At 42.2% G+C, this 17544-nt stretch overlaps 1 protein-coding gene across 1 annotated transcript in view; it reads left to right on the forward strand.

Moving 5' to 3' along the window:
* pcdh11 (protocadherin 11) overlaps positions 1 to 17544 on the forward strand; it is a gene marked incomplete at both ends in the record, with an annotated part of 348724 nt that overhangs the window by 99225 nt on the left and 231955 nt on the right. Inside the window, 1 exon segment of the mRNA XM_084332195.1 lies at positions 16562 to 16621. Within this exon segment, the coding sequence (XP_084188321.1) occupies positions 16562 to 16621 (60 nt within the window).

Below are 17544 nucleotides of genomic sequence, written 5' to 3' on the forward strand. Positions count from 1 at the left end.
TGAAATTAATTAAAATAATGATTCATTTGCAAACTAATAATACATATTAGGTTTCAATTAGTTATTCGCCCACAATAATTTGTAAGATTAGCAATTATATGTTAAATTGGTCCTGGACTTGGAAGAACTAAGTGGAACACACATACACATTAACACGCACGCAACACACAAAACAAATCTCTCACATCGGAATCTCTCTCTCTCTCTCTCTCTACTGGAGTTTTCACTTATCTTGCGCAAAACCAATAATTTCCATGGTTTTGATTCCAGAGTAGGTATGATGAATTAGCATGAATTCACTCGATAAAGTAAAATTGGATGCAACAGAATAATACCATGGCGAGGGCGGTCGGACGGCGTAGCGGAGATTGCGCTCGTCACCAATGCAAGAGGCTGTGGTCTCGACTCCCGGAGTCAGCATTGCCTGCGGCTCCGTCATACTAACTCGTTTGGCTGAGTTAGCAGGAGGGAAGTCGAAGGTGGTAATCTGGCGTTGTGGACAGCGACGCCTACAGGTCAGGTCTGGGCGCCTGCTCAGCGAAAGGCCAGTTGTGGCCTGTTGAGGGGCAATACATATCAAAAGTTCCAAAACATCTATTCTGTTTGTATTTGTATGATCCACTATATAAACATAGTAATTATAATATCTACATACATGGCATTTGATTGGAGGCTAGTCTCACTTTGTCCCACAGCAACATTAAAATAGTTTAGATTTGTGTATGTTGTTTAAAAAAAAAATCTTGAAAGTAACGCAATAGTTACTTTCTGAAGTAACTAGTTACTTTTATAATTTGTAACTGAGTAAGTAATTTAGTTACTTTTTGGAAGAAGTAACTAGTAACTGTAACTAGTTACTTTTTTAAAGTAACTTGCCCAACACTGGTCACCACGCAGTGAGACAGAGACAATATACAATATCTGTATTGTATATGTATATTGACTTTACTTACTTTTTACTTACTTCTTAATAACCTTTTTTTACTTACTTTCTTTTTACTGGTATGTAGTACACTCTCAGGGGCTCATACAGAAACAAGCATTTCATCATAAATATTTCTGTATTTTGTTGTGACAAATAATAAACAAACGTTTGATTTGTATAAAAGGCCGGTTAGGAGAGGCGGCGGGCCAAATGAATTGATAGGTGAATTCAGTCTGGAGGCCAGGTGACATATTTGGCCCGCGGGCCTCGAGTTGGACACACGTTGTCCACTGAGAGGAGAGGAGGCAGCCCATCAAAATAAAGAGGCTGCTCTGTAATTTGGCGAATGATGATTAGCATACAGTATACATGTCGCAATTTCACTTCCAAATATGTCCCACTCTTTTGTTAAAGAATTTAATTGAGCTGAAATGTTGAACAGTTTTGTATGTCCCCCTAATCAAACCCAGAGAGACAACATGTCATCATTTATAGTCCGCATCGATTAGAAAACCTTTTTCAGACCATAACAAAATGTCATCCGTAATCCCATTTCCATGAAAGGAGAACACAAAAGAAAAAAATATCAAATAAAAAAACATCATGCGTTGAATATGCTAATACACAGAGCACACTATGGGTAATTTAACTTAATAGTGCAGTATTATTTTCATTTCCCAAATAAAAATTTTGCCTGACCGTATAAAGGCAGTCGATAACACAGTCTACGCTAATGTATTTTGAATGGACTTAATGCTCTGCTCCCCTGACAAGACATAGAACTGCAGTAGTAAATTGGGCAACTGTTTGTGATGAGACTGTTGTATCCAAGCCTTTGGATGAGGGCATTCGTCTGCTTAAATACAAAATAATGAAGTGACAAAAACAATTGTTTTGTCGTATATTGTTCCAGAGAAAAACAGGGTAAAAAAAAGGTCTACCGGAGAAAAGGGTGACTATTGTATATATATACTAACTACTGTAGATTGACCCCCAAAAGCCATCGACCACTAACAAGCGGTATGTCATTAGCTTGGTGTGCACTATAACTGTGGGGAAAAAATAGTAGCTTGTCTCATTTTATGATAATTGTATCTTTATGCGACAAAAGCAGTCATGCAAACAAACACAGACACACACACTCACACATACACACACACACACACACACACACACACACACACACACACACACACACACGCTCGCGCACACACACACACACACACACACACACACACACACACACACACACACACACACACACACACACACACACACACACAGGTATCACACCTACATACTGCGCAAAGACAAAAACTGTACACACATACATACACACACACATACACACAAACACACACACACACAAACACACTCACACTCACACACACACACATGCACACACACACAAACAAACACAAAGTCCACACAAAGTAGATTGAGCTCCATTCTGTGTCGAATTGAAAGAAGCCTGCGACGCCAGCTCCTCTCAGCCTTGGAGGCGTGCATCAGCAGGCAGAAGCGCCTGCTCAGTGTCCCAGGGTAGTGCGGAGAACACTTGGCCTGCTCCCTAGCCACCGCCTGGATCAGAGAAGCCCAGCGCTATCATCCAGGCGCTGGCAGCAACCAAGCTAGGCTTAGAATGACAAATTGGTTAGAGGGAGTGACGAGAGGAGGCCAAGAAAATACTTTGAAGAGAGAACACGTTCTGGGTTGCAACAAGCATGCCACATTATATGGTCAAGTGTACAAGTCCGACACTCGCCATGCGGATTGATCCAGCTCCCAAAGACCCATCTCGCTCTCTCTCTCTCTCTCTCTCTCTCTCTCTCTCTCTCTCTCTCTCTCTCTCTCTCTCTCTCTCTCTCTCTCTCTCTCTCCTCTCTCTCTCTCTCTCTCTCTCTCTCTCTCTCTCTCTCTCTCTCTCTCTCTCTCTCTCCCCTAGACAAATGCCAAAGTGTTTATCTTAGAAAGTCACCAAAATATTACTGGATTAGAGAGCTTTCGGCAACTGTTTCTTGTCTTCAAGGCCTAATTTTTTTTTATCAAATTGAACCCCATCCTCTGAACTAATTCAATGACAATGACCGGCCGCACAGCGCAAAGCAATCACTCCTGTGGTTCTGTCTTTCTGTCATTCTGTCATTCTGTCCGTCTGCATCAGCCATAACTTCTATAGACTTGGATGAAAATCACACATAGAGTAGCAGGCCAAGGACCTGAATTCTAGAATATCTTTCAAATCGGTCAACGACAAGTATTTTATTTGAAATATTTTCAATAGAAATCAATAATGATAGTAAACATAAACACCAGGTGACGCTACCACACACAGCCTGAGCCTCACCTAGACTCCTGTAATCAGGAGTCACACTCACTTGACACTTTTACATGCCCCACTCAATGTCGTATTGTAGATGAAATACCTAATGCATTAAAAACATTATTTTCCTAGCAAATCTCTTAGTTACATCAATAATGTGCAGTTCACGTTTGTAGGTTAAGTAGCCTATGTAATGTTCACTATTATGGCCAATTGTTCTCTATCATCATATGCCCATGAAATCTAGTGATATATGTATTTTTTTCTTAGTTGTTTTTTCGTAGTTAGGGCAGAACACTGGAGGAGATAATCCAACACCAGGAGATTGATTTTGTACTTTCATTACAAGTGAAACACAAATACTTGTGCCAATTGAAGAGACCATTCACAACTGTAGAAGTAGAATTGGATGTGGTGCATCATCAAGCGCACCATTCTGGTTCATAAGCGGAGACAGTCCAGTGGTGAGTGAGCAGAGGCTACCTGCACAGATGTAGGCATCTCGCTGAGTGCTTGTCTAGTGCACAATTTATTCACTTTATTCATAATTCCACAGACCAGTCCTATAATGCTTTTTTTTTTGTTCTTTTTATTTTTTTTTACTAATGAAGTGTATTCACGGCTTGGAGTGCAGTCAATAGAATGATATGAAATTGGAAAGACATGTGAGAGTGATGTAGTTGTTTTTATCTTCTATTGAAATAGAGCTCTAGCGTAGACAGGACACACACTGTATGGACTTGTATTGAAGCATTACTGAGCATAATGTATTCTCAAAAGCAACTCCTTTGATGCTTTTGAAAAAAGAGAATCCCAGAAGAATCCGCTAACATGTTGTGCTTGTGTCGTGTCCCATTTCGCTTGGGCTCAATCTTGAATATCATAATATGCTAATGCAAAAAGGCAGAGCAGTTGTATAAAGCAATAACAACAATATACAGTTGTTCTCTTATATTATGGATTACCATAGAGTATCCAGTATCATAAATGCAGGTCAGTGTTAAGCCACAACAAATTGCACTCATCGGGTCTACTGTAGCCTATAAGAGATTGTTTCCTAAATGAAAAACACATCCCCTGTGGATCGCTAATGTGCAACGGATGGTCACCTAAAGGAACACATTCCCAACATTATGGGAAATGCACTTCTCCAGATCCAGACAAGACGATAGATACCAATTTCCTCTCTGTGCATTCAGTAGAAAGCTATCTGGCTGCAAGCTAGCCTAGTTTAGCACAAAGGAATGGAAATGGGTGTGTAGTGGCTAACCTAGCTTAGCACTAAGGAATGGAAATGGATGTATAGTGGCTAGCCTAGCTTAAAACTCTGGGAGAGGTGTTTTTGTGCTAGGCTGGGTTACCTTGCATCCGGATGGGCTCTACTGAATGCACAGAGAGGAATTGATATCTATCTTCTTGTCTGACTCTGGAGAAGACTGTAAGCATACGCCGGCGATGCTTACCTCCCGGTTTGTGTCCAGAGTCCCGACAAATATCTGTAAAACACCATCTGTCGGGGTTTTAACCAATAGAAAAACATCAACAATCACCACCCATATGAATTCAACACTGATTTGCCAGTACCTATATGTGTCAACAATGTTGTTTTCAGGCTGTTGCTATGACATTCTTGTGTTGAGATTCGGTTCAGATTTTCTATCCGTTCATTGACGGATTCTATAAATAGATATACAGGATATACATTTACATGACATGGTCATTACATTGCACCTTTTCTGATCAGAACATGTCATTTGACATCAAGGCCTGCAAATGAAAGTTGTAACATCTGTACCAGTGGAGGTTCATAGGTTAAAGTGATGAGCCAAACAATCTCGCTACTTAATTTGTATCTAGCCTACTGTAGCTCACGTTAAGCTAATGGCGAGCCCTTCATTTTGTAAGTGTTTCTGTTTTTGCATTGAAATCCATGACACGATTGACATTTTTTAGACAAGTGGAGCAAGGCTGATCCCTAGCCCCTTTTTAAATTGTATTCTTTTAATATTTTAAGTGTTCCGGGTTTTGGCTTTGGAAATAATGGTCACCCTAGCTAAGAGCATTTCCCATAATGTTTGGCTTTTCCTTTAATGTTGGACAGTACAGTACATTCACATTTATCTTAAACAGATTCATATTCAGAACCACATACTCTGCACATATACTCAGAAACGGTCGGTGGAGTCTAATTAGCAGTTAACGATTACAGTTGCATGTATACCAACAAGGATACCAACGCTGTTTGCACAATAAATATAATATAGTTTTTTCCTTTCTTCTTTCTCTCATTATGCTTATTCAGCATACTGGGGAGAGTGGGTTTCTCACTCTAAACGTAACCAGAGCTTTTATATGTTGTAATTACATTGTTTTTCCTCAGGCTTGTTGGCACTTTGGTCAAAGGCAAGCTCCTGAGTGCCCGCAGAGTCCCTCTCATGTAAATGAGGTGCTCGTTCCTTTGCCAAGGCAATCATGGCATTGCACCGATGCCACGCTAGGTCTGCAAATAAGCCACGTCAAAAACACACCCAGGAAAACTGGATTTTACTCTCGTTCTCAGCGAATCTCGAGAGTAAGATTTTTGGTTTTGAAGTTCTCTCAGTAGTTTACTTTTGTTGTTAAATTGCTTTGCAAATGAGCCCCCCGCCCTCCATCCTGGCATGATTTCAAAGAGCTTGTAGTATATGTGCAGCTTCCTTCGGGCACGTTTATTTAATTTTTTACCCTTCATACATTCTGTATGCATATGTACGGTGCTGCACTAAGCTCTCATGGAAGACTAGATAAATATGCCAAGCTGGGAGGGAGATGGAAAGTGGCATCCCTGTGTCAGCCCTGTCTGTCCTCCATGTTCTCCTGCGTGACTGACAAGGTCTACCTCAGGCTCCGACTGCCTTGTAGGTTTTTTACCTATTAAAAGGATATTCAATCATTCTTACACGGCGGCATTTATCGCCCGAAACCACGCCTTAATAATGATTCCATGTTTGACTGCCATCAAATTGAAATGTTGTGTTGTGTGAAGCCCACATCAAAATAATTGTTTTGATATGTTCTGGTTCTGGTTTGGCACTGACATTAATAGGGAATGACCGTAAAAGACGATGAAGTACATATTTTTTTTAGATATGTTGACTAAAATCGAGCCACGGCTCCCCTGGCTTGCAATTACAGGATTTTAGTCGAGGCGGCGCGGAGTGGCATCGCTTTGAGTGCTTGCCCATACCGAGTGTCCCTTTGATTGCATGTCCAAGTCAGCAGCTAAATAATAATAATGCAGGGACTGAATCCCCATAATATTGCCCAAGGCTCAGAAATCGCTAATGAACGCGCAGCGGGGTCGGGGGGAGGGGGGGGGGGGGGGGGGGGGGGGGTAGTAGGGGAGATGGATGGGGGGTGGGTGGTATTTGAAACCATACGTCCCTGTTTCAATGGCAAATCCTCATACAGTGCTGGGAATGCTTAGCGGAGCATCCTAAACAGATTCAACATTCCCACATTCAAAACATCAGCGTCATTATCTCGGAAGCAACGAGGAAACAGTCAACTGAAACTATTCGGTCCTGTTCAACACTCAACACGCACAGCATGAGGAGAGCATTGCTCATAAATACCAGCACTCATCCAGGCACTGTGCTAAATTTGTATTATATGTTTAAATATATATTTATATAGGACTCAGCGAGAGTGTATAACTCCTCTTATCGTAATATTCTAAATAGACATGTTTTGCCCACTTTTACTGTACAATACATACACTAAAATACTTCCCACAACCTTGTCGAGGGCTCTTTGTACAATCACTAGCAAGGGGGGGGGGGACCATGGAGAATGGTAGAAATAGGGATATTTTATTTTCAGATCAAAAACATGGCAGTCACTGATCAAAGGCATTTGATAATCTGGAACCACAGCACTCCTTTAATCCTAGTGAGGAACTATGTATTTTGAAGGGAGGGGTAGGGGGGGGGATGGGGACAATGTCGGGTAGTAAACAGAGTAGAAACACAGGGACTAGCTGCTGGAAATGCAATTCACAAAAAATGTAGCGAGGCACTATTGAAACTGAGCCAGGGAAGTAGACGACATGGAAGGTCTTGTGTGTGGTGAGGAGAATATAAGGCTGCGCTGAGGGGGACCACAAAACAAATGTGTCAGGAGTCCCTGTCCTCTCTGGGCTGAATAGTGCTCTTGTTTTGTATGAGGTTTGTTGGGGAAGTTGGGTGGAGGGGGGGGGGGGGGGGGGGGGGGGAATGTGACCAGACTGCTATATACTACACCTGGCTTATAAAGAGGAGAGGACAGTCCTCCCTAGCGCCCCTTTAGCGCCAGCAAATAATTGTCGAGGACTATAATAGCTATAAGATAGAGGGATTTTCTTTGCACCGATGCATTTGATTTATATTCTGTAATTAATATCAACCAGCTTGTACACGACCACGACATGACTTTTTTCTTCTTCGGTGCAAATAAGCAAATGTTTATGTTGCCTGTAGAGACTTGTGTACTTGAGACAAGGTGGGTTAGGTTAGGATTATGTTCAGAGGACACCCCGACTGAGATAACTCCAGGCGCGGTCCTTTTCTAGCCAAGTCAGCATGTCTCAAAGAAACCATACGGTATAGGAACTTGTGTTTCAGTTATCTTTCCGTTTCCACAGAAAATCAGCATTGTAATATATCACAGCATTGTGCTCTCTGGTCCTGATCAAATTGCAATAACCATCCTCGCACTCTGAGAACACAAACTGTGCGGTGAGAATCCTAAAGGCCCACTGTTGCCAGTATTGTCAATAGTGTTTCCCTATCAGATACAAAATGTACCAGACCAAAGGTGGTTGAAAAATACGACATGTCTCCCAACATGTATTGGATTTATTATGTTCCTCCTAATTTCATAACCATCAACATATTCATATTCTCCAATAAAAACATCCAATATAAGGTTACAATATGGTTCAGAAATAGCTGCATTGCGTCTGTATTGATTAAATATTAATGCTGAAATATTAATCTATTGCATGTTTGAGCTTCACTGGAGCTGTGATAAAGAAACATGGCCTAAATGAAAACCATTGTTTTGTTTTGCTCAAAGAATGAAATGTGATTTTAATGCAGTTAATCCTGTTAAAAAAAAACATAGCACAGCGATTATAGCCCCAGGAAATGGTTTCTCTGCATGTGTGTGTGCATGTATGTGTGTGTATGTATGTATGTATACTATGTGTGTGTATGTGTGTGTGTGTGTGTGTGTGTGTGTGTGTGTGTGTGTGTGTGTGTGTGTGTGTGTGTGTGTGTGTGTGTGTGTGTGTGTGTGTGTGTGTGTGTGTGTGTGTGTGTGTGTGTGTGTGTGTGTGTGTGTGTGTGTGTGTGTGTGTGTGTGTGTGTGTGTGTGTGTGTGTGTGTGTGTGTGTGTGTGTATGTATGTATGTATATGTGTGCTCTGTGTACGTCCATGAAAATAAAAGGGATTTAGATTATCTATGGTTGTTATCAAGCTTGAACAGCCCGTTCTCTTTATTCAAACTAAATTGAATCCAAATTGTGTTTTTTTTAATACACTGGCAGACGTACATTTGTGTACATTAAAGTGGTTATATGAAGGCAGTAGGTTATTGTACATGACAACAGCTCAATTAGTTACTTGCAAATCTAGAATTAAGAATCTCTTTTATTGCCTAGTAGGCTACAGTATATATGTAACGGATGGTATCGTGAAGCGCAGTCACGAAGGGCTGGGGTGAGTAGCGGTGCTATGGGTTAAAACTCACTCTCATCCTCAAAAGACACATAGACACGTTACAAAGCAGTGAGTTCACTTCTTGGTATAGCAGTCTGCGTTGTTGCCCGTGGCGTGGAGACCGGGTTCGAAACTCCCTCTGGGCATCGAAGTTTGAGGTGACGTTGTCACAACCGTTACATAATACTATATATACTATGTATATATACTATGTGTCTCGTCATTTATCTATTAGTAGCGGTGGGGACCAACCCCAGTTCTAATGCCGGTGCCTTGGTTAAGGGCAATGGCAGGATTATGTACCTACCGGTAGCATGCATGTCCTTTATGGTGTGAGAGGAAATCGGAGCAACTGGAGGAATCCCACATGAGCACATTTAACTTGAGTCTTTTGAACAAACGTTTTAACATGTCAAATCAAAAAGAGCCATAGTATTTCCTGCTGCAAGTCCAAGTAGTTTTTTACACAGCAATTGCTTGGGAACTGTAGACACTTTGCAGCTGTATTGCGTTAGCCTCTGATTTTAATTTGAGGGGATTGTACACCAGTGGAGGCTGCTGACCAAATTTTTAGGTGAAGCACCAATATTATATTATATATTATATTATTTTTTTAAACATCCCCAACGCTGCTGCAACACCCCCATTCCTCCCAGGTGTCAGGCTCCTCATTCGCTTCCATTCATTTTGGGGACGTACAGTATACAGTGGCTCGGCGGCCCGATCAAACCAAGCAGACCATGTACAGTATACAGTGGCTCGGTGGCCCGATCAAACCAAGCAGACCATGTACAGTATACAGTGGTTCGGCGCCCGATCAAACCAAGCAGACCATGTACAGTATACAGTGGCTCGGCGGCCCCTGATCAAACCAAGCAGACCATGTACAGTATACAGTGGCTCGGCGGCCCGATCAAACCAAGCCGACCATGTACAGTATACAGTGGCTCGGCGGCCCGATCAAACCAAGCAGACCATGTACAGTATACAGTGGCTCGGCGGCCCGATCAAACCAAGCAGACCATGTACAGTATACAGTGGCTCGGCGGCCCGATCAAACCAAGCAGACCATGTATAGTATACAGTGGCTCGGCGGCCCGATCAAACCAAGCAGACCATGTACAGTATACAGTGGCTCGGCGGCCCCTGATCTAACCAAGCAGACCATGTACAGTATGGCTCGGGCCCATAAAAAAATAACACAGTATGCTATGACTGGCCCCTGTAAATGTCCTAACACAACCCCCTCAATGTACAGTAAATTACCAAGTATGGTTTTGTCAATATTCCAATGTACAGTTTTGTTTGTACAGTTGTACAATGTATGTTCCCCACCCCCACCTCCAATGTACAGTCCCGTCCCCCCCCTACCCAACCTCCTCCAATGTACAGTTTCTACGTCAAATGTATATACTCCCTTTTCTGGACTATTTTTATATCACAAACAGTACTGTATTTGCAAGTCTGGTACATGTCATAAATGTATAGATGTAGCCAGGGGTGTAGCTCCAGATTCTGGGCCCCATGAAAGAATGTATTTGTAGGCCCCCAGTGAATGCGAGCGCGCGTAAGCGCTTGAGCGGATTTTTTTTTGCCATTTTTTTATTGATGAAAACCCATAATATGGTTTTTACCTATACATTCGGATCAGCAGTTCAGCACCTGCACTGTTGGTGGGTGAGCCTAGTAAAGGATGTCGCATTGCGTTCATCTTCAATGAATGGACCAATGCAATAGTCTACCAAAGCCCCCCCTCTCTCTCTATATATCTCACACACACACACACACACACACACACACACACACACACACACACACACACACACACACACACACACACACACACACACACACACACACACACACACACACACACACACACACACACACACACACACACACACACACACACACACACACACACACACACACACACACACACACACACACACACACACACACACACACACACACACACACACACACACACACACACACACACACACACACTTCAGAAACAAACATAGTATCAATGAGAGCATTAATAATACACCTGAGTGATGTCTTTTTTTTTTTTTTTTGGGGCCCCCCCCCCCAGTGCTGGGCCCTTGGAATCATCCTAAGCTACCCCCCCCCCAGCTATGCCCCTGGATGTAGCAGTACTGTCTATCTGTATGTCATGTATGTCATATATGTTATGATGAATTGAAAATGGGGGATCCTGATGTAAACAAGACGAAAGTCTTTCTCTGGTCTGCATCCCCTTAACAATTGTATGTATTGAGCCGTACTGTACTGTACCCATTCTGCAATCTGTTAATAAAGTTTTACAATTCAATTCAATTCAATTCACGGCAGAATGTGTAGACAATAGACAGACAGTGAAAACAAAGTTCTCCTCCAAGTCCTGTGGGTATTGTCTCCTCAACGTTTCTGCAGCTGAGCGAATTGCAGTTCTGCTCAATGAATGAATCCGAGAGGAATCCGAATTTCCCCTCTAACTAGTGCTATATGCTTCATTGCGTCATTAATAACGTTTTCAATCAATCAATCAAACAATGCCGTTTGTTTAGACATTCACAAGACTTGCATAACGTTACAACTGCACGGCGGCAGTTTCAACAACATTATTATTGTCCCTTACCTTAGATGAGCCGCGCCTGCTGCATGCAAGACTTGCACAACGTCATCTTTTCCATTCATTCATACCAGATAGGGCCATGGAGAGGCATTGTTGTTATTGATATCATCTTCATCAATGCCATCAGCCCTGTTTAGACATTCACAAGACTTGCGTAACGTTAGCTAGCAAGCAAGCTAGTCGACAATATCTCCTTCCTCCATTGCAACGCTATCTACAGTACTAGAGAATTCAAAGTGCCCGCGAGGCGATGACGTTGTTGTTGTTGTCACGTTTAGCTTTTATCGCAGGTGTATATATATATCATCAAACGATGCACAATAAGTTCATGAACAATAACAAAACACTCCACCCTGGGCCTGATAGCTGCGGTGGTAGCCCTTTAGCTACGTTAGCTCCAACAAGTTATCTTCTTAAACTGAGATAAAAATTATTTTGAAAACAAGCTCGCTGCAGAGCCGCAGTACGGCACAAGAGAAACCATTATCTGATTGGGCCACAAGGCTGTCAATCATGCTAGCTGCAGAGCCGCAGAGCGGCAAAAGAGAAACCATTAGCTGATTGGTGGATTGAATGATTGACAGCCTTGTTATCCATTCAATGGCAAGAGTTTAACTGCACAGACCGTGCTTAGATGAAGTTAATAGCCTATTTTGATTCGCTATTATTTATTTAACCCTGGTCAACCTGTGCAGATATTCTGCATGAAAAAAAATTCACTGGCATTTATTTTACAGAGGAAAACATTTATAATAAAAAGAAATAATAATAATAATAATTTAAAAAATATATATATATTTATATATATATATATATATATATATATATATATATATATATATATATAGGTATATGTAAATTAATAATAATTATGAATTATGAGTGAATTTGTATTTCACGTGTTGTCATAGAGAAACCATAGAGTTAACATTCCCTTTTCCTGTGTTTTTACAGAATGACACCAACACTAAGAACATGTTAAACATGTGCATTGTGCCTTTTATGCAGTTCACCTATGACAAGAACCTCCCTCTTGAAATGAGCCATTCAGAATTGCAACATTAATCGACATAGTTAGTAACACCTTGTATGTGTGTGTGAAGGAATCTTGTGAATAACACAAAATGGTGGCTCGCTCGTTCATCTTCTCTTTTCTACCTAAAGTTGAACCTAAAATATGTTTCTGACAACGTTTGAAATGGTAAGTTCGATATGCTATTGCTGGATCTTATTTGAACTGCAACGTCTAGTCTGACAGTTTGATCATAATTTTGTTCAATGGTACAGGGTGGCTCATGCACCACTGCCAGTTTGCTTGTTACAGGCACAGAAACAGCCCGTTGAGAACAGGACTGAAACAGAGCGTATATAAAGGCTGCTAGAATGCATAATCAGAGTGATTTGTTTTCTTTCTGCAAAATACTTGTTTAGGGGACCTCAAATACCAATATTAACTTGTTGAAAAGGACTAAAATATGTCCCCTAGAAAAGGCCTGGGCCCTCATTCATCAATGTGTGCGTAGAACATGTTCTATTTCCACACGTAAGCACGGAATGTAGAACCAGTGTACGCACAGGGAAGTCGGGATTCATCACACGTGCGTACGCAGGCTCTACGCACACCTGTCATGATGAATCCCACCTTGGCTCTGCGCCAAGGCTCGTGCACACTTTCACGTATTTGCATACCAGAAACGCCCCGATTAACCATATACGGTAATGGAATACACCCATGAAATGTGGAAAAATGGACTAAGCCAAGGGAAGCGTGTCATGAGACAGGCTGACAGACGTGTACACTTACGGTGATGTCGGATATGATATCTATTAACCATTGCTGCCTGGGCAGCGCAAACACTAATAAATACCGCGCTGGAATATGACTGCCTTTTCCCGTGTTGTTTGATTAATACCCAGGGATTAAAGTTCTCCTCAATTTTATTCCAAATCGCGATGGATCTCCCGTCAATTTTCTACCTGCTGCATATGATTTCTAGAGGCATACTACAATCTATTTTGATGTCAGTATTGGGTAGCCTATATAAACAATAATACGAGAGCATATACAAGAACAATGAATCTCACTGCATGTATGATGTAGCCTGCCTTTCAATACATGAACTTGAATTCCATCATGTTTGTGTGCGGGACTCACAAGGCTGTTGTCACAATGGGTGGTACCGGTACAGTAATAATAACAGTCCACACAATATCACGATCCATGCCATAGCCTATGTTCTATTAGGACATGATCTGTGACGACAAATGTTCTATAATGTTTGATTAAGATATCATACTCTGACAGCATGCCTATGATCAACAAAAACGCGAACTTGAATCCCATCATATACATAGTCTGTCCACTATCTGGTGTCATTGCAATGCGTTTTCTATTCTTTCTTATACAGTAAAGAGGGGGAAGAACACTATATTCATATGACTTGTATTCTGCTTACAGCTTCGAAATTCCACTTGTTTCGTTTAACGTAAAGCCTTTTAAATATAATCAAAACGTTCCCGTGTCTCTGCGGTCTGTGCGCAAAATAATAACGAGTTGAGCTTTATGATTTATGATTAATTGAAAATGGGGGACCCTGATGTAAACAAGACGAAAGTCTTTCTCCGGTCTGCATCCCCTTAACAATTGTATGTACTGAGCTGTACTGTACTGTACCCATTCTGCAATCTGTTAATAAACTTTTCAATCAATCAATCAATCAAGCTACGCGGAGCGCAGTCAGTCAGTAGCCTACACCCCGTATATTCCGATAACGCTATATAAACCATGCTGCATTCATTCTGAGAGAAAGATCTATTATTCCAAATGCTATTTATAGGGTTTTGACCATAATTACACTACTGTTGCTATTTTACAATGAACTATAATGAACTACGGTTCATACAGAACTGCCAGTGTTATTATGCACAGAAGCTCATTTCCTTGTTGTAATAATATATTCTACCACTGGGCGTCAGGTAAGTGTGCTCTGACCTGTGCGTAGACGTAAGCACGGAGTCAAGTTCAAATTGAAATTGATGAATCCCACTCTTTGCTTAGAAATGATCGTACGCACAGGGTAAGCACAGATCTGTGCGTAGAACACGTTGATGAATGAGGGCCCTGATGATTCTGGGAAAGAGAGCTTTTCAGGACATTAACCTGAGCTTTTTTTTGCAGTGCTGTACAATTGGACTACTCATTAGTAGTAGTCATTACCTGCCAATGGGTGAACAGGGCAACATCATCTACATTTAGTAAGACCTGTAGTTAATGTGATAATAGAAGCCAGTGTGTGTGATGAACGCTTTGATTTGCTAAATGAACCATGGGGTTATTGTAAGGGTTGCAGACGTCAAGGCACTTATATAAACTGCCCTCTATTCTGCCCTTGGAACGGGAAAGCATATTATTTTGGGGTGACCAAGTCTGCACAGATCAAGTTACAGTTTTTAGCAGATCTTGTTTGATCAGGATCAAGGTCAAGATAAGAAACAGGAAGGGTTCGAACTTCATCTGTCTGGAAGTTATTATTCTGCAGGGTATCAGCACAATAATCTGCACACATACACATACATGCACACACACACAAACACAAGCGCCTTCACACACGAACGGATGCACGCGTAAAAACACACACACACACATGTGCACAGACAGACACACAAACACACACACACACACACACACACACACACACACACACACACACACACACACACACACACACACACACACACACACACAGATGGGTGTGTGTGTACATGCGAACAGCTACACACAAAAAATGTATCCCTGCTCGTCTCTCCAAAGAAAATAACTCTTGTTTATTTGTCACATCAATTATCATATCATGCTGTAGTTATCGTTCTACTCAGTCCAACTCCGACATTCCCCTCCATGCTCCCGTTCATCCATTCATATTTCATGAAGCAGAGTGTTTGTGCCGCAGCGGCAGGCACGGCTGGGCTTTCCCATTCCTCAGTTGCCATGGAATCCTCGGCAGCAGCGAGCTACCCCTTTAAGTCGCAATGAAATATAGATGTTAAGCGTCTGGACAGTGGAGCGTCTCGCCTCTCTCTCCCGGTGACACCATAAGGAAGCCATTAATAGTGTCAGGGAGCATTAGATGTACCACAGGTACATAATTGGATGTGAAGGCCGAACTGGAAGGCGCCTGCCTGGAAGCAACAGGGTCTTCCCCAGGAGGCAGGCCCTTACCAACTTCCATGGGAGGCTTGCGTTGCTAGTGTCCGTTCACTTCCCCGTTGCGACCTCAGCCGTGGCTCTTGTCCTCCCTCACTCGGGGTCAGCGCGAGACGGCTTCTTTCTTTTTCTTTTTCTCCTTTCCCCCCGTCGATGGCATTGTGTGAGTATGCTAATACTCTGCATCTTTGCATAATCACAGTGGGACCATCTGTTGGCTCGTTGACTCGCCTCGCCGCTGCCTTTTGAAACTGTGTTTTCTTGTATCTGAGTGATGTATCGGTGTATTAACAATGTGATAATCATCTAACCTCAAAATATGCGCGCGGGCATGCGTGCAAAAGTCAGAACATATGTTCGCTGGAATCCTCTGACAGAGAAGGATTTATATATCTTTGCGGAGATGGGGAGGGGGGGGGGGTTGGGGGGGATGTGTGAAAGCAAAACAAAATGCATCATTGTGTCCAGTTGGGATTGTAGGATAAGACGATATTGTCAAGATAAAGATTTTAAATGTGTTTGTAAAAGCCCTAGTCTTGGATTAAAAGGCCGCTAAAGACCTGCTTGTTGACAGCGAGTCACTTAACCCCATTCAAATGCGTTGCACAGAAAAAATTAAACGCTAATGGAGGGAAAGCAGAAACTAAGCTGTACCTAACTGTCACTAAAGATTTGTTGGGAGATGCTGTGCACTGAAAGCATGCCTCTGATAATGTGTTTCTCTTGTAGAACCCCAACCAGACGCCTGAGAAGTCTTTCAACTCCCCTCCTCCCATGTGTCCTCATAAGGTAAGCTCCCGGCTTAGATCCAAACATGTAGATTAGAACAACAAGCATATTGGTTCAGGCCATTTGTGTAAGTCTATAAAGAGCCTCAACACAGCACTTCTCAAATATCTCGAAAAGTAATGTTTTGTCTTGCTTTATTCATCATTGTTTGCGGGTGATAGGGTGTGTTTGTCGAGGGATAGTGTCAGCTGTGCCAGGCTTGTAATTGCCATTCATCCGAGTAAATCCATTGATTCACATCGCAGAAACAATAACCGCTTTAGGTGAAAGTCCCAATCAAATTTCCCTCTGGTAATCCGTTGTGATTCAACTAACATTTGGCACGAAGGTGTCGACGGTCCGATTACATCAATGTTCATTTGCATTGTCTACGCACAGTCAAGTCATCAGTTCACTTGTCGACTGCGAGTCGCTTCTCACACAGTAACTTTCCCTCTCACCTCCTCCTCCTGCTGCGCCCACACTTACAAAATGCGATAATGTGTTATGTAGTGAGATTCACACTATCTCAGTTTGCGGTTCACATTTAGACTCGAATGTGTCATAAAAATAAGGGCCCTGTGTCCTTTTCCGGTCGACTGGCTGACGCGGTCAAGAGCGGGTTAGAATGCAAGAGTGTATGTTAGGTAAATGTGAGAGTGAGAGTGAAGGAGAGAGAGAGGGGGAAAGGGGGCAGTCTGACGGCCTGTCATCGAGTGGTCAACACGTAGCGGGGCCTCACACCATTAATGCACAGCCAGCTCTCTCTCTCTAAAGTCACTTGGGTGGCATTGAAAGCTGCAGCAGACGGTGGTATGACAGTAAATAATAATAAAATATGATACCCCCCCCTCCCCCATCCCTCCTGCTTCTGTCATTGGGAAATAATGAGAGAGGCAATCAGCTTTTGTTCGGAGCTCCGTCAACGCAAAATGACACTGTAA

Source organism: Notolepis coatsorum (genome assembly GCF_963971535.1).
Source record: "Notolepis coatsorum genome assembly, chromosome: 16".
Lineage (NCBI taxonomy): Eukaryota > Metazoa > Chordata > Actinopteri > Aulopiformes > Paralepididae > Notolepis > Notolepis coatsorum.